The sequence below is a fragment of the Sander lucioperca genome, chromosome 17 (genome assembly GCF_008315115.2).
Source record: "Sander lucioperca isolate FBNREF2018 chromosome 17, SLUC_FBN_1.2, whole genome shotgun sequence".
In the NCBI taxonomy this organism is placed as follows: domain Eukaryota; kingdom Metazoa; phylum Chordata; class Actinopteri; order Perciformes; family Percidae; genus Sander; species Sander lucioperca.
Genome location: NC_050189.1, coordinates 30,670,509 through 30,693,023, shown reverse-complemented (window position 1 = coordinate 30,693,023; position 22,515 = coordinate 30,670,509). Strand labels below are relative to the sequence as shown.

Below are 22,515 nucleotides of genomic sequence, written 5' to 3'. Positions count from 1 at the left end.
TATTCAAGAAACACAAATATCAATGTTTGAGAAGGTCAAAGAAGTAGAGACTGCTGTAGTCACTGTGAAGGGTCATGGTTTCATGCCCTTAGAAGAGTCAAATAAAACGATGTCAATAGACATCATTACTACTACATGTTATGACAGTGTGGATCAAAAGTGCATTAGATACTCTGAGAGTGGGTAAGTATGAGAGAGGTTAATACATAGGCTCTGCACTTGTCAGTTTGATCTAGGCGTAGTGATATGTGTTGCATGGTTTTAAGTAAAAATGTCCTCTTTAGACAGCGTAGCTTAAATTCTTCGCCTTTCATTGTCAAATTGTATCGCTAGTGATAGTGAGCAAAATGGTTTACCATTGAGCGTTCCAGCAGTGTAGCGTGACCGGGACTTTGTATATCTGTATAAACGTTATATTATATATGGGCGCTCGCTCTACCAACTGAGCTATCCGGGTGCCCTACAAATCATTTTTTTTAAAATATTTGAGTCTTCTGAACTGTGGCAGTTTTATTTCGTGTGAAATTTAAGGAAAAAAAAACCTGACAATCTATGGTCTTTATACCTATAGTAAACTGTACTGTTTTATGTGTAAAGTGGGAGGAAAGGGGCACCGTAGGGCACCACATTGTGTTTATCTGGGTCTGATTTGAGGAATATACTTTGAGGAATACTTCTGTTGAATTATTGGATGTTTTTCATGCCGTAATAACACTGGCTTTACTGCACTGGCTGTTTTTACTGTATTTAACCTAAGCAAATGCTGTGGCATGATGTTTCTGCAGTGCAGGTTTTTGGCTCTAGTGGTGGGTTGTTTTAATACAGGCTGTTTGGAGTGAATAGCATTTGTTGAAATAGCATGCATGAGAGTAAAATACCTATTTTAAGAATGCTGAGTAGTTTTATCCAATTTTGCTATCATACTGTATGAAAAATAGTTGATACTATACTGTTAAGACCTGATTACTTTCTCACTAATTGATTTAGGTACACTGTAGCAGGCTTGCATTGTATTGTGAGGAAAATATGCAGAATTACAATGTAGCTAATGGGATGGCATCTTACAACAGTAAAGCTTGACTATAACTTTGTATTTACCTTCTCTTTAGACATGAAAACATGGTTTCACTACAGCCATCATGCACAATTGTTGCTGGTGCAGAAGAACTCGCATCCCAAACCCAAATAAGGAATGCTGAGCAGCAGTTAAAGAAACATCCATCAAACAAGACCATACTATGGGAGGAGCTTCCGAAGGCCAATACAATAAAATATCCTACACAAAATACTATAATATGGGAGGAGCTACCAAAGGTATCTACTGAGGTAACTAGAAGATCAGAGGAAGAAATGGAAATGGCCAGTCTCCCTTCCATGATGTTAGACACTGGTGATGGAATAAAGACAAATACAGAAGCTGGGATTGCAGATCTATTGCCAATGTGGCCAACAGTTAGCACCCTATTTGAATTCACTGCTACTGCTAAACAAATAGACGAATGCCTACTGGACAGCAAGTCTACTTGGGATACTCCATCAAGGGATAATGAATTAGTGGATGAAAAGTCTTCCCCCCCTCGCGCACAATGTGTGCCATATTATGTGAAGCCTGAAATTGAGTATAAACAGTACACTTCCTTGGAAGCCTGCCCAGGTGTGACAAACATTGCTGGCATGCCGTCCAAATTGCCCGTAAAAGACAAACACTGGCTTATAGATCAAAAGCCAATCTGGGAGAAACAATCAAAAATTAAGGAAATATTACTGACGGATGCATCAAAGGATGATGAAAAGAACAAGAAGGAAATGGTTTTACTGGTACCCTCTTGCCCCAGAGAGGCCAGAAATCCAGGGTTCCCTTCTGTACCACAATACAGTTTAATTTTATATGGACCACCAAGTTGTCCAAGTGTATCCAATATACCTGGTTCACCATCTACCCATGAAGCCAATAACAGATTATTGGTATCTCAACAGGAACCACCTTTGGAGAAGAAAATAAAAACTGAACTTGTTGTCATGACAGTGTCACCAAAAGAGAAGGATGAAATGAAAATTGGAGCTTTGGTACCAACTTGCCCAAAACATTCTTGCATAGCAGGCACCCCCTCAATTCCACAACCTACTGTAGCACTTCATGGATCAGATATGATCAGCCTTTTAAGCTCTTGCCCCAAAACCTCTTGTATTGAAGGTATTCCATCATTAATGGAACATTTCAGCAACATATGGGCTACAGATTACACACCCTTAGGGGTTAAACAGCCAAAAAGCAACGCAGTCATGATTGAAGAGAGACCTCACAATGATGACATGGGGGCCATGTCAGCTTTAGCCCCAACTTGTCCAAAACAAGCTTGTATCCCTGGATTTCCATCTGCTCTGGAACCTACAGTAAGTAATAATGCATTTAGTAGGGTCAATCTCCTTCCATCCTGCCCGGCCGCCTCAAGTATGGCTGGTTTTCCTTCAATACAGAAAGCTGACGGCAAAGACTGGAACACTATTCATCAACCATTATGGGAAAAGGAAAATAAAAAAGAGTCTGTTTTACTACTGGAGTACGATAAAATCGGCAAAGACATGAAAGGAGTTGTGTCTCTTGCACCAAGTTGCCCAAGAGAATCACTCATCTCTGGCTGCCCCTCTTTACCAAAATCCACAATGATTAATGCTGTTGACAAGACAAATATGGTCAGTCTTTCAAGCTCATGCTCAAAAGTGTCACAAATACCAGGATTTCCATCATCTCATAATTCAAAAGAGTGGACACAGAGCAGGGAATCACTATTTGAACCAAGATTGAAAGACAAGCAGGTGTCATCAATTGACAGATGTCAAGGAGATAAGAGAGCAATGAAAGCAATGTTTTTTCTTGTACCATCCTGTCCAAAAGTGGCACGGACGCCAGGATTTCCTTCTCATCCAAATCCCCTAACTGTGTATAGTGCACAGAATATTATCAGCCTTTTTACATTGTGCTCGCAAGTTTCCAAAATTCCTGGATTCCCATCAGTTGATGGGAATAGGAGTGTAGGATGGGTAACAGAAAAGGGTTCATTGCTGAAGAGGCTACCGAAGAAGACAGTCATATTTGACACATCAAATGAAAACAAAAAGATAATGAAGAATATGGTTTCATGTGTACCATCCTGTCCTAAAGTGTCAAGCATCCCTGGTTTCCCATCTATTCCGAATCCTAAAATGGTGTATTATGGCCAAAATGTAGTCAACCTCCTTCCTTTGTGCCCCCTTGTTTCTGTCATACCTGGATTTCCATCGGTTGAAGGGCACAGGGAAGAGGGATGGGGTACTGAACTGGTTTCACTGATGCACAGACCACAAAAGAACAATCTGTTTAGGATTGACAGCTCGCCAATTAACATAGACGAACCAAGCAACATGCTTGCTTTAGTTCCTTCTTGCCCAGGAGCATCAAAGATTCCAGGCTTCCCATCTGTCCCGCAATACAATATGCTAAGGATTGTACCTATTTGCACCAAAGTATCCAGTCTCCCTGGATTTGCATCGTTTGAAGGGGCCTCAAAATTCCAATGGCTTTTTAAAACACCCACTTTGTGTGATAAGCCACTAAAGGAAACTGTTTTTGTGATACACCTTCCATATCAAGACAAAGAAACTGCGAAGACAATGTTTGCTTTAGCGCCATCTTGCCCAGAAGCACCCAGGGTCCCAGGGTTCCCCTCTGCATCTCAAACCAAGTCAGAGATTGAATCCAATATCATACGTTTTGTACCTTGCTGCTCTAGTGCTTCAAATCTCAAAGGGTTTGCATCCATGACTACAATTCCAAGCACAGGGTGGATAAATGAAACAAAACCAATTTTAATAAAGCCTCAGGAGAAGAGGGCACACATGATTTTGTCACTTGCTGGACAGGACCAGCTATATTGCTACAACACGAAAGGCATGGTGAAATTAGTGACATCCTGCCCAAAAGAGGCCAGAGTATGTGGTTTTCCTTCTGCTCAAGTTGTAAACAGACCGCCAAACATGGTCAGCTTATACACATCTGCTCCATGTGTTTCATGTATCCCAGGTTTTCCATCAGCAAGGATGCTTAGCTCTGAATGTACAAATATACAAACTAGGACAACACACAAGTCCCTGTTAGAGAAGCTGCAGGATGAGAAGATTTCTGTCATAGCAAAGTTCCCAGCCAAAGATAAACATGATCAAGATGAAATGAAGTACATGGTAGCATTGGCTCCATCATGTCCACATTTGACTCGAATCCCTGGGCTCCCCAGCATTTTACAATTGAATCCAACAGAGAATAAAACAATGACTATTCCAGACCCTTGTTCTACTGAGAAGCATATATCACAAGAATTGCCTCATGCACAGTCAACTCAGTCATATCTCAAAGACCCAAGAATGCCTGGTGTTCCATCCACATCTATTCACCTCACCAGCACAGCACTTGCATATGGTGAGACATTCACAGTGTGAAGATTGAGTTCACATTCACCTTTCTTTGTCTTGTTTCTTTACATGTATTTTACTATGTTTGCTTTTATGACAGAGGAGAAATTCAAAGGCAGTGCAAAGCAAAACATAGACTGTTGTGTAGATAACGGGTAAGTAGAAGAGCCTGGTGTTCTTGCATTGTTTGCTGTGAAAGGGGTCACTTTAGTGCTTGCCTAACACAGACTGTTTGGACCAATTAACGGTAGCTTTAGTAACTTGATAATACAGTGAATGGTACATTTCAGCATCTCTGTGAAGGCAGTATTTCATTACATTTTTCATTGTGTTGCTGCCTGAGTTCTGTGGATCACGCCTTAAACTGCTTTGTTTCTGGGTCCTCAGCAAATCCCATATAGAGAGGATAGTAGGGGAGGAAGCCCTAACAGGGAAGAGACCATTGGACACATCAGAGCCAGCGGGAGTCTTGGGTTGGGAAGTTTTGGAGGCAGAGGGAACAATTACAGAAAAAAAGGCAAAATCCTCTTTGCCAGCAAAAGAGGAAGATGCATCAGGATTAGTACATGCTATTGTGGGTGTTTTCCATAAAGGGTAAGTGTAAGACTGGTCTGAAACTAATAGTGTGAAGCATGCAACATAGGGTGCGTCGATTATTTGTAACCCTAAATGAAGATATTTCATCCTCCACTTTTATCATACATCAAGCTCATTTTGTTTTAAAATATAGATTTTGACATTTTAAAGTTTGGGGTAAAGTAAAAACTGGACTGCATTTGCATGGATTCTTTTTACTTTCTCCAATGCTGACTGGTTTCTATAGTTAGCTATATGTTTATTGAAACCATTGTTTTTGCATGGTTCCAGGTTACATTCACTCACTACAGTATCCATGTCTCACAGTTATGAAACAGTAGCATCCATGTTGGGGCCATCTAGCTCTACTTTAGCTGAGGTGGAGCACCAACCCAAGGCTGCCTTTTCTATGGATCTGAAAGACACGACACTGACCCCTTCAGATAAGTTTTCAACACATTTTGCGGATAACACTACTACCATACAGAAGATAGAGGGCCAGTTTGATGAAATTCAAACCAAAGATAACATTGAATTTCCAAGTGCTGAGCCTTACATGTGGGACTTGTTAGGTGATCCATCAGCGTCTCCATCACCAACTACCAAAAGTGATGATAGGTTTTTGGTTTGTGCAAGTATGAAGAAATGGCCACCGCTGACAGAGGCAGATATCACTGAAATATCAAAGGAAGATAGTGAACAAGTAACGGAACAAAAGGCTTCTCTTGATCAATGGCTCACAAAGGAGAGGCCACTCACAGGGCAGGATTCTGTTCAAACATCAGTATACATTGAAAGTTTGTTAGCAAGGCACCAGACTGAGATGGAACAGGATGAGGGTAGAACCGTGTCAACTTCTTTACAGCTGGATAAAGGGTGAGTGGGGGTGGACAATGACCCTGTTAAGTGTTTGGTTGCACGGTGTGATAGTGTACATGTTCTGCATTTTTGGCGATAACATTGTCTCTAGTACTGCTTATTGTGATGGTCAACTATTTTGTAATGACTGTAAAGATTGGAATTGTGATGTGGAATGGTAATGTTGCTTTTTTATCATGTTTTACATGGTGTTGTAAACTTAGGGCAACTTTGTCTTTATGTCTTGTGTCTCCATTTGTTTTGTTTGTTTTATGTCTGCAACCGTGTTAATTGTGCTGCTGCCTGTCATGGCCAGGACACTCTTGAAAAAGAGATTTTTAATCTCAATGAGTTTTATACCTGGTTAAATAAAGGTTAAATAAAAAAAAGTGTCTTTTATTTGCTGCTGTTTCTGCTGTGTGCTCTGTGTTTTAATGACAGAGTGCATGTAGACAAGTAAAGCAAAAATAAGTGATTGTGAGTTTTGTTTTACACTGTGTCATAAGATTTGTTTGCTGGTTGGAGATGGGGTGCATGGTACATGTATGACAGAGTAAAGAACAGCAAATTCTGAAGCTTGTCCTTTCTTTTCCTTAAGCCACCAACAAACACACATAGAAGACATTTCTGCCACTTCCCTGGAGCCTACAACAAATGAGTCACTGACAGATGCCAGTGTACATGGAGAGATACTCATGGATAAACCCTCAGACCTACAAGCTATACAAGATAGTACTGTCCCTCAGCAAGGCAGAAAGCCCAGGAGAAAAGTTCCAGAACCTCAACAGAAAGGGTGTGATAATGAAAAAGACACTGTTCCATTACGACCACTCAGAAGGAAGGATAGTTTAACACCAGACCACAAACAAAAATCTGATGGTTTGTCAGTCAAACCCCTCCCTGAAGTTGTTTCAGTCCAGTCTGTAAAAAAAGATGCTACTGGTGAGATACAACCTGCCACTGCCCCATCTTGCAACATAAAGAAAGAAGACAGTAGCGTTCCTCTTGGTGTACCTCAGAATGATCATGCCCAAGAAAGTGTTAGTGCTCGAGTAACCCCATACACAGGTGACCATAGACAAAAAAGTGAAGTTGAATCTGTGCAAATATCCATGGATGTTGTTGCGCCTCCTCGTGTGAAAAAAAGAGATGGCAGTTTGCCACCTGAAACTCCACAGAAAACTGCCCCTTGCAAGCCTCAGAGGAGAAAAGACAGCGGCACCAGACAGACATCTGTTACAAAAGCTAATGGCCAACAAGATTTGAAAGTCAGTTCTGCTTTGAAAACTACGGATCCTGTTCCTCCTGAACCTTGCGAGAGAAACTCTGATGTCTCAGGTGCTCTGGAACCTTTACAGAGCCTTGATAAACCCAGTCAAACAACTACTGAAATGATCCCTTCACAGCCTGTTGGAAGAAAAGACCCAACAACCAAACAGCACTCTCAGGAAACTGATTTTGTGCGGAGTGCCTCTCAACAGGCAGACACAGAATTGGTCTGCTCAAAAGACACTGAGCAAACTTCTTGTACACTGAAATGCCCCAAGAAAGACACTGATACATCTGTCCAGGCCTCTTCTCATGTAATTCCACCCTCGAAAAAAAAGGGAATTGAGAGCATCACCCTAAAGCCAAAATCAAAAATATTTAATGTTGAGCAAACTGCTTCCCTCTCAATCATTAAGAAGATACATCTTCCACAACGTGGCAATAAATTGACCTCAAGCAAATTTGGCAAAATTGACAGTGACAAGGAGTGTGTAAAAGCAGTCCAGATTGTCAACACTGGTATGGAAGAAATAAAGCAGTCTAGTATAGTTGGTGACACATCTGTTGATACAATCGACATCACATCTTCTAAGAAATCAGAGCACGCATCAGAGATGCCAAAGAAGGACAAACAAACAATTTTTCGTATCCCAAGGCCCCGTGTGAAGAAACGTCTTAGTGGCTCCTTCCCAGAAGATGTTACAGCTATGGAGTCCACATCTAAGGTTTCCCATGGAGAAGAGGCACAGGCAGCGAGGCAGGGTGGTCTTTCATCCATTTCCCCAACAACTAAAGAATTGACAAAGATGCAACACAACAAAGGCTCCCCTCCTGTTCCTCTGGGTGATCAACATTCTGCTTCTACAGAAGAGGTGGTGTCTGTAAAGTTGAGGAGAAACAGATTGGCCATTGACAGCAGTGTTCAAGTAGAGGATGGGCATATTTCAGAGAAGACACCAGGAGCTTCAAGCTTGCCTGTACCAAAACCAAGAGTAAAGAAGCGTCTTAGTGGTTCGTTCCCAGATGACATCACTACGTCTCCCTGCCTGCCAGACACAGTTACTGACACCATTGGTCATGAATCAGTCCAACAGAATGAACAGTCAAGCTTGCCTTGTCCATTGCCACGGGCCAAGAAACGTCTCAGTGCCACTTATTCAGAAAGCACACAACCTGTAGACAATTTATTCCCCCAAGAGATGGAATTCTTTCAGAGAAACCCAGAAGATACATCTGCCATGAGCAAGGAAACTGAGGAAGGCTCAACATCTCTGGATTCAAGTGTGATCTTTGAAGGAGGTTTTGTCACTATCCAAGGAGAAGATGTCGTTGCGTCAGAGTTGGAACGGGAAGTGCTAGAAGCAATGGAAGAAGAGGAATTTCCTCAGGCAGACTCTGTAGAAGATAATGAGAAGGCTCTGGAAGAAATCATGAAAGGCTGGACCTTTACAGAAAAACCTATTGTCACAGATGACTCAGAGAAATCTGCAGAGGCAGTGTCTGAGCAAGCTGACATTGAAAAAGTCGTGGAAGCAGAGGTTGATCGGTCCACTGTTGCATCGTGTCAGGATGACTGGTTGCATGTAGAGGATGATAAAGACAGTGAACCAATGGAAATAAACTCAATGAAGGAAATGAGGGATGAAGAGTTGGACTTTGGCTTTGTGTCTGTAGATGTAGATGCTGGTTGTTTAGAGGAAGAAAGGTAAGATTAGTCAGTATACATTAAGGTGTGGGGGGTGAACTTGTAGCTGACTAACTCTCTAAACAATAGAAATTCTAATGACCTTGTATTTTTTTATTATCATAACCTACAACATAACATGCATACAGAATCATTAATAATCATTGTTTTGTTGTTCATGACAATGTTTTCAGAGAAATTGTTAAATTTATTTCTCATTTTGCTTTGTTTTTTGTTTGTCTTTCCAGGCAAAGGGAGAAGTCACAAGTTGCTGGCCTCCACCAAGCCAATGAACCAATAACTCCTCATAAAATACCTGCAGATGGGACTGCCTCTCTGGAAGTATGTTAAAGCTACACTTACCTAGGACTTATCACCAACTCTGCAATCCCCCATCGCTTCAAAGAGTTAGCCTCTTTCCGCTCATTGGTTTGGTTTTAACCTAATTTTCCAAACAGCAGTCAGACACAGTTTGTGACTAGCTGGTGAAGAAAGTGGAAAGTGTAGTTAATATTGGACTTACATTACAGGTGGACAGAAAACACAACTCCAAATCAATGCTAATATCGCATTGTGTCTCCTAGATCTGTTAATTGGCAATAATGCTACATATTTCATATGTCCAATGTTTTGGGACGGAGCATGTTTTAGCAGCTTGGGGAGGCTTTTTGTAATTGTTTTTAATGAGGGTACCTCACGTTTTCCCGTTGTATGCACATTGCGTTTGTGCAGAAGCACCCTCAACGCCTCGAGTTGAAAAAACTTCAACACAGAGCGGAAAAAGTACCCAGCGCCATTAACTTCACAGTGGTTGCCTAAAAAGAATAACAAAAAGACGCAACTGCAAAACACTGATTGGGGTGTCTTTGGCTTAATAATGGCATTTATTCTGATACAAGCTCTGACTCACTCTATGTACTGTAGTGCAGGGGTCTTCAACGTTTTTTAAGCCAAAGACTCCTTAACTGAGAGAAAGATAGAGCAGGGACCCCCTACTGCATAAAATTAAGTTGAATAATAAACTGGGCCTACAGTAACGTGTAGGGCGGCCTAAAGCCTTTATACATACCTTTTTTGCATATTATACTAAGCTATTAAAATAGCCTAATAGGTGTTGCCGTGATTTTATAAATCATGTTTAAATGTTAAACGTACATGTGGCACAGTGAAGCCTCACGATGAACTGTATCTGTGGATGGCTACCTTAGTGACTACCTTACCTATAGGCCAGTATGATTATCATCAGTGGGGAGTTATATTTGCTAATAATATGTTAGATTCATGTTAAGACTTTAACTTTTTAAAAAACTTAACAACACAACAATTAACAATAATTTGGAGGCCCCCCTGCATTGACTCTGAGGACCCCCTGGGGGTCCCGGACCCCCTGTTGAAGATCCCCATTGTAATTTATATTACAATCATCTCCCAAAATTGTCATTGTGTGTGTTTCAGAGCTTTTCGCCCAGTCCCAGCTTAGTGACATCCAGTCAGTCTCTACTGGACTGGTGTCAGGAAGTCACACAGCATCACAAGGGAGTGAAGATCACCAACTTCAGCACTTCCTGGAGGAACGGCCTTGCTTTTTGTGCCATCTTACATCACTTTCAACCAGAAAAGATGTAAGAAACAGTTTAAACTAGATGGTCTACAGATAAAAAAGGCATTTAGTCCTCTTTATTCATACACTGTTTTATGTGTTTATTTTGTCTTCTTGTTCTTTGTGTAGTAATTATGAAATGCTGGACCCGTATGACATCAAGCACAACAACAAAAAGGTGATTGGCTATCTGTTGATTAAATTACCAACATAACATAACTAACTTTTTTCATGTGTTAGTTAGTAATTCCTAAGCTGATCTATTTTTCTACAAATTGCAGGCCTTTGATGGCTTTGCCGAACTTGGCATTTCCAGGCTGATGGAGCCTTCAGACATGGTCATGCTAGCAGTCCCTGACCGCCTTATTGTCATGACCTACCTCAACCAGATCCGCACCCATTTCACGGGCCAGGAGCTCAGGCTGCTTCACATAGAGAAGGATAGCAGTGAGTCCAGCTATGCAGTAGCAGGGGACCGGGAAAGCCAAGAGGACCCCCAGGCAACTGTTCGCTACTGCGCCCAGAGGCTCCAGGAGGAGGGTATAAGTCTAGAGAGTAATGGGACTACAAGCACAGCCGAGTCGGACAGTAAAACCAGGGATGTCGTTCCACCTCCTAGAACCAAACGGCTGCAGGTTGCTGGGTCAAGTGTGGCTCAGTTACCAGTGGCACCACCAAGGACTCATTTCCTGTCCAAGACTGGTTTCTCTCATGTCAAAGACGCTGATCTGGTCAAGAAGCGTAGGTCACAGCGGCGGAGGAGTGGGTCAGTAGAAGAAGGAGACATATCAGTGGTATGATACCTTATTGCCTTATTAATTTATCACTTTAAATTCCTTTACTACATTTTCTCTCTTATCTGTGATATATGAGCAACTTTTTTGTCTGCAGGTCGTTGCAGGGCAGGATGACAGTGTAATTACCCGGAGAAAGTCAGACACTGGTTAGTACTTCTCAAGAACAGATATATATCTGTTACCATGTATATTAATATATCCACACTTTTTAAACTTTTAAGATACACCTTTATTGATCCCCAGCAGGGACATTTGGTTGTTGCATCAGTACAACAGAACCAACAGAAGTAAATACAGATAAGTATAGAAAGTAAATTATGAGGGATTCATAAACCAAAATAAGAATAGAATAAAGTAATACAAGAGTATTTGGAGACAAAATGACATGATAAAGTGACAGTGGTGTGATTAATAGCAGCAGAGTCAGTAGGTCTGTGTAAACAGTGTTCACCAATATGTGATGTGATTAAGTATTGCTACTTAGTGTTTGTCTGTATTAATATAATAGCATATGACAGTCTTTCTAAAAGAGTGGAGCGACCCCTAGTGTTCCGCAAGTAGATTTGGTAAATTATAATGTTTTTAAAGCAACACTAGAGAACTTTTTCCACTTCGGTCTCCCTACAGGTTGGAAGCGGAATTGTCCCATTATGTCTCATTCGAACTACAGATCCGCTACCCCATCTGGCAAACTTGCATAGTGTGGTTATAGCCGATAGAGAGCCGCAAAGTGAATGCAGGAGTGCCGTTCACCCTGTTACGAGTTGATGAACCAGTGAAACGATTTTGGAAACATTATTTTAAGTTACAAAAAGTTCTCTAGTGTTGCTTTAATTTCAAATTCAAAACAGTGTTTCTTAAACTGTCTGCCAGCGACTCTAAACCTTAATAGTGAGGAGCATAGATGTGTTTTAATATTAAGTGAAATAGTATACGGATTCAAACATTATTTTAATTGGCTTTTTCTGTGTTGACCTTCAGCAATGAGGCTGACTGTTTTACAATAATGCCTCCAATTTACGTCACAAATGATCAACGTGACATTTGAAGGAAATACAGGGGAAGAAAGTTTACGTTACTGTCAACTGACAAGATGGATCGATGGCTTCCCTGATGTCTCAGCATAAGCAGCACCATTCTTCCTCACTAGGATGGCAACAGAGACAATGAGGGAGGAAAACCATCGTTTAATTTGGCTGTAATGTGTAATATACTGTTGAAGTAGGACGCCTATTGTTTTTGGGAATATTTTGGCAGTTAGGTGGTCCCTGAGTTTAAAAAAAAAAAGTGATCCTTGGTCTGAAAAAGTTTGAGAAACATTGGCCTATAACGCAAAAGTTAATGTAACATGTTGACACAATATAGTATAATATGGAACATTAGTATAGTGAAGGAAATGAGGAATAGTACGAGCAGTAGTGTAGTAACATAGTACAGAATAACATAATATATAGTATAGTACAACAATAAAACAAAGTATATAGTGTTAGTATGATACAACAATGTAAAATATATATTTTGTTGACTTTATCTGGACATGGTGATTTGGAATGTCATGATAAATTTCAATTGTTGAAATTAAAAAAGTCAAGCATTGCTTTATTCATAAAGGTATTTTGGTTAATTTGTGTTTGTCTCACAGAGAGAACAGAGGCTGTGGCTGAGGAGGGGAGACCAGAAGGCCAAGTCAGTAACCGTTTGTTTCATTGGCGGGTTGAATACCTGGAACTGTCCCTAACTGTCTGGAGGTAACAGTATTAATCTATCTATCCAGGACCCCAACCAGTATGTGCTGAGTCAGATGGAAGCCCTGGAGGCGGAACAAAATCATATTGATAACAGAGCAGGTGTGGTGGAGAGGAAACTTAGACAACTACTGGAAACAGGTAAGATAACCTGAATACAGATGGGTGCAGAATAAATGAAAAGCACAGGGAAGTCTGGGTTACAAAGTCATATTTTGAGGGAAGAAAGTACAAATTATTAAATTTAGGGAAGAAAATTTGTAATTTAAAGCAATCATTTGTAATTTGAAGGCACCAATTACTCATTTTGGGCTAGAGGATAAGATACATGATGCATGTAATGTGCCACTAAAATTCTATCTTCATTACATTACATTACAATACAATATACAATATCCAGCCCACATATACTGTACATACACACATTGAAACAACTGTGGTATAGACTAATGATAAATTATCGGTTTTAGAGTTGAAACTCCATTATCCCAATTTAGGAAAGAAAGAGCAGGACTATACCTTACAGAGGAGTCAAAGTAATGTGATTTTCTGCTGCAGGCAGTGACAAGGTGGAGGAGGAGCGGTTGATTCAGGAATGGTTTACGCTGGTCAACAAGAAGAATGCTTTAATCAGGAGGCAGGACCATCTGCAGCTGCTGTAAGACATCCACGACAAACACTGCTGGAAGTGTAGAATTGACCGTATAGTATTCACAATTGACAAAACAATCTCACCACAAGGTCCATTTAGTTAAAGTTCTGGAGCTTTTGATCATTACAGAGGGAGTTGTGCAGTTGTCATTGAATTGTAGAAATTGTTCACATTCAGTACTGCAGCCAGCCACCAGGGGGCCATCCAGTTGTTTTTGCTTCACTTTAGCTAGCAAGATGTCCATCTTTATATACAGTCCATGATACAGCCCTTTCACATTGGTAAATAATGCCCTGTAGCGGAGAAAAAGTTAAAATAAATTGGCATGGTTGCCCCATCATCAATTAAAACAATGAATCCCTGGTCAAGCAAACCAACATATATAAAATAATATGAAATATACAGCCATTAATAAAGGTTATTCCTACATTTATACAAGAGGGATTACAGGAGAACATAATTAGTATGTAAATATGAAACTGTATTGCTAAAGCAAACTTCACCAAGCGAACTATATAACAGGAATAATTATACTGCACTTACTTGATCATGGACACACATGAACACAAATAAAGTCCACACCGGATTAATACAACAGAGTGCGGTTAGGAGTGTGTACATTCCCATGAGGCTTGTCCGTCTTCCCACCATAAGAAAAAAAAAACTCCCACAATACTCTATGGCTATAACATAAGAGATAAGAAACCTTTATTGTCATTATGTCATTACTATGATATCATAGTAGTCTTAGTCTAATCTTATTATTCCTGGGCATTTTTTACGCTTATGTTGTAATGCATCTCTTGTGATTGACAGGCTGGAGGAACAAGACTTGGAAAGAAAATTTGAGCTGTTAAACAAAGAGCTGAGGGACATCATGGCTCTTGAAGGTACGCCTTTATTGCTAAACATACACGGCTTTATACCACTCCAGAACATTGTCCATGACAGGGCGACACCAAACACTGTGGTTGATGCTCATATTGTTGCCCTGTGCTCCTCGTGACCTTCTGTCTCACTGCATAGAATTAGAACAAAAAAAACCTTTGTGTGGGGAGTGCCTTTACATATGTGTGTGTGTGTGTGTGTGTGTGTGTGTGTGTGTGTGTGTGTGCCTACAGCTCTGTGGGAGGACATAGAACTTCTCCTTTTAACAAACAGGGTGATAGGCAGCCTTCTGGGAATGAGAGATCAGAGCTTCTCAGCTTTGTTTAGCTTAAAACATTTCTACAGAGCGATAAAATGGCTTTCAGCTCAGCACTGAAAATTGTAATTGACGTGATTTCAAGCTAACTACGGCCAAAGCTTGCCAAGAAGCGACTTTTAATATGCATATGGACTGGTTTATGGACAGGGTTATATGGGGCTTTTTTAAACGCAGAGCACGAGCAGAGCTACGTGCATGTGCGTCCTCGTCGGCGTGCACGAGATAAAGATAAAGGGGATCCACTCATCCATAGCACTACTAGAGGTCTAAAGCTCCACAGGGAACCTTTACTTTGTTTTTAGGACCCTACCTATAACAGTTTTCTGGGGGCCTGAGGTGTTAACTAAGGCAGTGGTTATGAAACCTTTTCACGTGAAGGACCCCTAAACTGTCACAGATTAGACCTTGGACCCCCATTTGATAAGATTTTGTCCCAGGGTCCACCATCTGATAGGATTTTTGCTTGTAAGTCTTATTACCGAAAGTGTATTCACCCATGACCAAAATAGTCATACATTCTGTCATTGCTACTTATAGATGGAATAATAATGAAACTTTTAGTGAAAAAATGATTCCCCTTTTTGCTGTGGACCCCATGGAACCCCCCCCCCCCCCCCCCAGGACCCTACTTTAAGAACTACTGAAATAAAGGGGTCAGAGACTATTTTGCACACTGGTGGATGGACCGCTGACAAACAGGAATGTGAACAAAGTTTTTTTTATCAGTTTGGTGTTTAAGTGCAATACAATAATTCCCCCCAAGGATGGATAAACAATCCCAATAAAGAATTGTGATGTCAGTAATGAGCTGAACTGCGGTCGTGCTCTCTATCATTTCAAATGTTTCTTTTCCAGAAAGTGGTCACTCTCCTCACTCTCACTCACTCTCATCTTTTGTTCCTCTCTGCGTTCTTTGTGCTGCAGAGTGGCAGAAGACTCAGGCCCATAAACACAGGGAGCAGCTGCTGCTTCAGGAGCTGGTTTCACTGGTCAACCAGAGAGACCAGCTGGTCCACAATATCGACGCCAAAGAGAGAGGGTGAGACACTCCTACTGGGCTGTATGAAGGGTTAATAAAGTCTGTCAGGCTGTTCTCATGGATCGTTCGTGCCTGAGAAAAGAAAAGCTAAGAAAAGTAAAGCGCTGTAATTCATTTGTATTCCACGTATTTATTGCTGTATGCAATAAATGACTGCTGCTGTATAAGAGCGGTGGGATCCGCGTAGGGAGGCGGTCGGGGTGGATAGGTGGGTTGGAAAACACAGGGCTTTCAAGTGTTGGAGCAGCGTAACCCTAACCCTAACCCTTTTTAAAAAAAAATCTTAGTCGTTTTGGTGCCTAAACTTAACCGTTGCCACAGAAGGGTCACTTTTTGTCAGCTAAACTTAACTGCAACAGCTGCTGAAAAGACTGTGACCTCACAGTGCTCTGTACCCAGGCCTAATTTAACCGTTAAGACCGCTAAACTTAACTGTCATGTGACCGGTTGTTACGTGACGATGTCACCATAAGTTCATAGGATATCATAGGAATTGTTGTGCATACGTTTTCATGCGGTACCATAGGGCTGGGCAATATATCCATATTATATCGATATCAACATATGAGGGTTGGATAGCGTCTTAAATTTTGGATATCGTAATATGACGCAAGTGTTGTCCTTTCCTGGTTTTAAAGGATTCATTACAGTAAAGTGATGTCATTTTCTGAACTTACCAGACTGTTGTAACTGTTCTATTATTTGCCTTTGACCACTTAGTCATTATATCCACATTACTGATGATTATTTATCACACATCTCATTGTGTTAATATTTTGTGAAAGCACCAATAGTCAACCCTACAATATCGCCACAATATCGATATCAAAAATATCGTGATATTTGATTTTCTCCATATCGCCCAGCTCTTCAATATCATACAAACCCGTTATCATCATCGTCAATCAGAATCAGAATACTTAGTGATCCCCTCAGAGAAATTTGTTAGTTGCAGTTGCTCATAGTCAAATTCAAGGTAAAATAAGAGTAATGACTTACTTAATGAGAATGCACGAGTCTGTCTGTTTCTTTTTCTGGCTCTCCAGCTGTGGGTGGGGGCATGATACAGCTGTTACATCTGTCTACATGTGCACTCATTACACTTACTTATAATAAACCTTATGCAGCAGTTATTTTTAGTTTAGTTTATTATAAGGATCCCCATTAGCTGACGCCTAGACAACCAGCTAGTCTTCCTGGGGTCCAAAACAACATTAAATCAGACAATATTAAAACATGTCACGACACATACAGGAAAAGAAAATAAACACAACAATATCTAAGTATAAAACAAAATAACAAGGAAACAACCAGAAAAACCCAAGAAAAAAGATATCTATAAAAATAACATTACACTATGTTACATTACATGACACAGCTAACATCAAGGCAGCTCACAAAGACGGAAAACAAATATTTCTTACAACAAAATAAAATAAAAATATAAAACCTCAAGATAAAAAAAATGGAAGTCAGGCAAAGCAGTTCTGTGGCTGAAAGCATCCATTGTAGTCCATATGTGCTCCGTCAGACAGTACGCGTGAGATAGACGGACACCTGAAAGACATCCTGTGTAGACAGCCTGTGACTCTCACCCTCTGTCCCTGTCCTCAGAGCTCTGGAGGAGGACGAGCGTCTGGAGCGAGGCCTGGAGCAGCGCAGGAGGAAGTATTCTGTACAGCAGAAAGAGAAGTGTGTGATGCAGTGATTCCATCCACCTCCAGTCACCAAAAACGCCGAATCACCTATGTGAAAGAAAGTGGGTCAAGACAACAACAAAAAAAGAATGGGACAATCGTTTTTCGGTCATCTACCACTTGCTGCCTGACTGGTTGGTGTGGTTTGAAGTCGGCAGTAAGAGGACATTTAGACACAGCTGACCCAAGGAGGGTTCTTCTGAACCAATATGGGTATTTTCCAATGGAGACTCAGATGGCCCAAAACCCGAGTGAGGCTCCGCTATGTTTAGGCTCTGAATCAACTTTTATTTTGGTTTGCTTTCCCCTTATTTTGAGCATCATAAAATGTAGCGCTAGGCTCCATTTAATCACCAAAGATCAATGTAATTGAAGTAGGCAGAATACAATATACAGTATATCGTGTAAGTTTTACCAAACCCTACAGGATGTTCAGCACCCACTGAGCAGAAGGCATCGGTGGCTCAGAGAGAGCAGTTTGGACAGTTTGCTTTGCAGTTTCTGTGCTGTGTTTTTAGTGTCTATTGTTACAGACCTGCGGCTGTGAATGTAACAGTGTGTTTGATTGAAAGTGTGTACGAGACTGAAAATGTTTGCTACAGGATATGATGAGCTGCCATTTAAAAAGGGGAGTAGGTTTGACCAGTGTCACAGCGGTAATGACATGTTGGGATTGGACCTGCTGATAACTAAAAAAAAACTAGTGCCAGTACATTCATAGAGGATTCGGTGTTTCCTGTTGACTGTTACTCATGGCAGGGAAGATACATAAGATAAGATAGACGCGATACATAAACAGATATTAAAGTGTACTCAGTTCTGCATTTCTGCTGCTTTCAGAATTCTTCTACAATACAACCAATTGCTTGTTGAATTTAAAACAAATGAAAGGAAATCATTTCCAACATTCTTTTATGAACAAATTGAACATTGAATTGAATATAAAACGCAGCCCTAAAAGAAGAATGGCAGTTTTCTACCGATATTTTCTTTCAACTAACACATATGCTATGATATGTTGCAGCCTTTCACAATGTTTTTATTGCGCCTGTTGATATTGCGTTAATGATAAAAAAACTATATATTGTGCAGCCCTAGTACGTACAACAACAACAAATATCGGTCTAGCCCTAGAGGAAAACTACACTTTTTGAACATGCAACTAGTCACCACAGCTGCCTTACTGAAGGATAAAATACACAAAGTTTTAAGTGCCCATGTTTTGGTGTTTTAGAGTTTTAGAGGTTTTTACCCCATGGTGATCCTACTGGAACTGGATTTTAGTCATGCCCTCCCTTTGTGTTTGGGTACTTTTGTTGTTGACGTAGCTATTTGGAAATGAGAGATCTAATGTAGTCTGGTTTTGGTGTTTGAGATGTTGAAATGTTTACATCATATTGTATGACAAGACGTAGGTGCAAATGGAATGCACGGACGAGGAAAGCAGCCATGGAACATATCTTCCAATAACTTATTGGATTCATTTTCTTTTAAGGTTTTACTATTTATTATCAAGACATACAGTATCAAGTGGAGAAGCTGCCACACAGATATGTATGTATTTTAAACAATGCTTATCGTCCTCATTATTGCAGCATTTGACTTCATCTGTGTAGAAAATGTTCATACGGTACAGTAACATTCATGACAGTGACAGAAATAGTTCTATCATTGTACTATGTGGGATTTATATTTTGCCACTGATTTGGGACATGTTTCTGATAAGGTTTAAGGGTTTAACACATTCAATGACTCCAGTCTTTTATTTTGTTTCTATTCAAGCAATTGGAAATACTTTTACATTATGCAAATGTATTTATTTCTATAAAAGATGATGAATGTTTCTTCATAATAAAAGCCAAATCTTTGTTAGCACAATATTAACACTTGCTTAAAGTAAATTAGCACTTCCATCTCTTCCAAGGATACTTGCAGCTTGTTTTTTGCGCTGAAAAGTGATGTTCTGTAATAGGGACATATATTATTTTGTGTCGAAAAGTTTGCAGTTCTCATGTTGCCATAACTGCTGGTTGTAGCAGCTCTGACCACCACCTGTTTGGAATTAGTTACAACCTGTCTAAATGATTGATGTGTGTTTTATTTGTGGTTTTTATGTTACATTTGCACTATTTGTAAAGTTTGAAAAATACAAAAGATTTGAATGCCATAATTAAATCTGTTGCATTATATCGGTGTCAGTATGAGTCCATAAAGGCTTTGTTCAGAATGGGCTTTCGGAGGCTGGAGTTGGTCTCTTCAAAGCTTTAGTGCGTAACTTTTTGATATTAATGAACGTCCGTTACATTCAAGCCATTGCCAAATGAGTTGATACAAAGCTAATTAAGACTATCAGCTCCACACAACTCTCTCTGGATTTCTCAGTATGGCTACGTTCAGAAGATTGTGGCGAGTGAAGATAATGACCTATTCTGAAGAGTCCATCATGTTTTTTTAATCCTCCTTGTCCTCCTTGGCTACTAGCAACTGCATGGAGGAGGGGTTGGGGGCGCATGCGCGATCACGGAAGGCTTGTATCATGTGGACGCGCTGACAGTTGTCATTACTTAGAATTCCTCATGGGGGAGACAGAAACTACGCATTATAGCTTTAAGCTGCAGATGGACACTATTTTTCTTTTTTTTATCAGAAACTGTTACATGTGAGTGATCAAACTTTATACAAGACATGTTAAAATAAGGAAAAAAGGGAATCCAAGCTCATTTGTAAACTGATAATTCCAAATGAATACGGTTTTGAGTTACTCCTATTAAATTAACAGAAGTAAGAATTCCTAATTGCGACAATGTAAAATACATTATCCTAACTAGCGCGGTTTTAAAAAAAGTCTAAAATTTCAACGTCAAAATTATTTTTTCAGATCAGGAACTGAAAAATTAATGCCCAAGTGAATCAACGTTTTCATGAAGTCAACATTTGTTCCTTTGTTTCTCTTGATGACATTTAAGGCATGGGGCAGTGGTGGCCTAGAGGTTAGAGAAGCGAGCTTGGGACCGGCAGGATAAAATCTGGGTGGGGAAAGTGAAAGAGCAGCGCTTGTCCCTCCCTCATCACCACCACTGAGGTGCCCTTGAGCAAGGCCCTTAACCCCAACCACTCCAGTGGAGCTGCTCAGTGGCCAGCAGATCAGACTGGTTGTACTGGGCAGCTTCAAGGTATGAATGTGGAACTGTGTGAATGTGACAGGTCGTCGATGCAAATGAGAAGTAGTTCTCAATCTACTTACCTGGAAAGACACTCTGAAAGTCAGTACAGAACACTTTTTACTTACAAGTCTCCCCCCGCCCCCCCATGCTGCAGGAAGTTAAGAATCTGATTCAATGAGTGGATGAATAATACAATATAAAAATAAATGGCGAAAACAAAAACATCAGCATTTCTAAAGAGAAATAATAGAAAGAGGAAGTGAGAAAGTCTTGCCCAACACTGGACAGAAAGGATGTGTCGGCTGGGAAAAATGCAACAAAATACAGAAGACTGCAGTGGATCACTTCAAATTGGTTGCACCAATTATAATTCAATTGAATTAAATCACAGTTTATCATGACATCTTACTGCGTTAAAATTTGAATTCAGCCAAACCCATCTTAGTCCTCTCTTAACCTGGTTTAATGTCACTTTTAATCCTAAAGGCAATGCTTCACTAATGTATGTCAGCTCGACTAAAGGAGCCTATGGAGCTCTGTACAGCTTAATTGTACCCAAAATATAAAAAAAAAATGGATTAGTACAGCTGCAAAGTTTTCAAGGTGTTTAACGGCAGGGGCGGGAGGGGAGCAGGAAGGCTAAATCAAAAGTGTATATACATATGTGTATGCATATTTATATATAATTCTATTGATTAAGGCTGCAACCACTGATTATTTTCGTTGTTATTTTTGAATGAATGAATGGGTTTATTTCGAACAACATACAAAAGAAATAAACACAAAACTTTAAATGCAAGCCACAGAGTATTTCACTCTAAGAAAAGGCAAGAATAAGCAAAAATTAAAATAAATACTCTTGTCCGAAAAGGAGCAGGAAGAAGCAAAATGCTTTTCTGGTCCTACCCTTTTTGAAATAGCAGCCTCTCTCTCTCTCTCTCTCTCTCTCTCTCTCTCTCTCTCTCTCTCTCTCTCTCTCTCCCTCTGGGAAGTATCAGATACTAAAGCCTAGTTCAGCCTCTCTCGCTCTGGGAAGTATTCTAGTGTGTGTGGCTGGCCCACCTCCAAAAAGAGACAGTCCTGAAACCAAATATCCCCTTATCATACAGCTGTCTAGATTCCCTGAATCTGTAGAGAGACAAACATGATTATCCCCTGTGTTGTCCTTGGGTCAAATTTGACCCGTTTTCAAAGTTTTTGTATCACAAATATGTGTTTCTTAACAACCAAATTGCCCCCAAAATAACTAGGATGCATGGATGTATATGTTGCATACAACATATACTTTAATATATTTAATTTCACAGCATTTGAAAACAACAAAAATTGAAATGGTTTCAGAACAGCATCCTGACCAAACTTTGACATAAACCAGTCTGTGATTCACTAAACACCCTCTGATCATAACTATTGTATTAGTCAAGATAATTCATAATTTCTGTTTTTTTTTTCAAACTCAAAAATTAGGTATAATGTCATTTAAATGAGGTTTATTTACCATGAATTAAAAAAATCCAGAATGACAAATTCATGGCTGACAGTGAAGACACAAGGGTTATACATGAACAGGTTTGGTTATTAAAGAATGGCCAAATATTCTCGTCCCCTGACCTGTGACCTGTGAATGTCCTCATGTTGTCTAAGCTTTCCCTTTAGTCTCATCATACCACAACGTGGTGTTTCTTCAAATTCCACCACAATTATGATGAATTACTTCGATTTTATTTTATGTCAAGAGATATATAGGCTTTCATACCATTTCTTAAAGTTGTGTTTAGTGT

General features: G+C 40.1%; 1 protein-coding gene and 1 long non-coding RNA gene across 15 annotated transcripts in view; one reads left to right on the top strand and one right to left on the bottom strand.

Moving 5' to 3' along the window:
• ehbp1l1a (EH domain binding protein 1-like 1a) overlaps nucleotides 1–18,268 on the top strand; it is a 53,913-nt gene extending 35,645 nt beyond the window's left edge. For 9 of the 14 annotated variants that reach the window (XM_035993523.1, XM_035993521.1, XM_035993518.1 and 6 more), the window contains 16 exons: nucleotides 1,110–4,453; nucleotides 4,547–4,601; nucleotides 4,834–5,040; nucleotides 5,314–5,898; nucleotides 6,479–8,854; nucleotides 9,082–9,175; nucleotides 10,289–10,455; nucleotides 10,563–10,611; nucleotides 10,715–11,227; nucleotides 11,325–11,376; nucleotides 12,873–12,916; nucleotides 13,005–13,116; nucleotides 13,534–13,633; nucleotides 14,444–14,517; nucleotides 15,759–15,873; nucleotides 17,488–18,268. In XM_035993523.1, coding sequence (XP_035849416.1) covers nucleotides 1,110–4,453; nucleotides 4,547–4,601; nucleotides 4,834–5,040; nucleotides 5,314–5,898; nucleotides 6,479–8,854; nucleotides 9,082–9,175; nucleotides 10,289–10,455; nucleotides 10,563–10,611; nucleotides 10,715–11,227; nucleotides 11,325–11,376; nucleotides 12,873–12,916; nucleotides 13,005–13,116; nucleotides 13,534–13,633; nucleotides 14,444–14,517; nucleotides 15,759–15,873; nucleotides 17,488–17,581 — 7,981 coding nt within the window. In that variant the 3' untranslated portion in view covers nucleotides 17,582–18,268. Of the gene's footprint in view, nucleotides 1–1,109; nucleotides 4,454–4,546; nucleotides 4,602–4,833; nucleotides 5,041–5,313; nucleotides 5,899–6,478; nucleotides 8,855–9,081; nucleotides 9,176–10,288; nucleotides 10,456–10,562; nucleotides 10,612–10,714; nucleotides 11,228–11,324; nucleotides 11,377–12,872; nucleotides 12,917–13,004; nucleotides 13,117–13,472; nucleotides 13,634–14,443; nucleotides 14,518–15,758; nucleotides 15,874–17,487 lie in introns of those variants that run through there. The other 5 variants (XM_031290568.2, XM_031290533.2, XR_004895460.1 and 2 more) reach the window with 4 other exon arrangements.
• LOC116043717 lies at nucleotides 1,471–19,343 on the bottom strand. The gene is made up of 3 exons (XR_004103527.1): nucleotides 19,211–19,343; nucleotides 18,477–18,479; nucleotides 1,471–1,483 (listed from the first exon to the last, which is right to left on the bottom strand). It is a non-coding gene; the product is annotated as an uncharacterized LOC116043717 (long non-coding RNA).
• Between the last annotated feature and the right edge of the window lie 3,172 nt (nucleotides 19,344–22,515).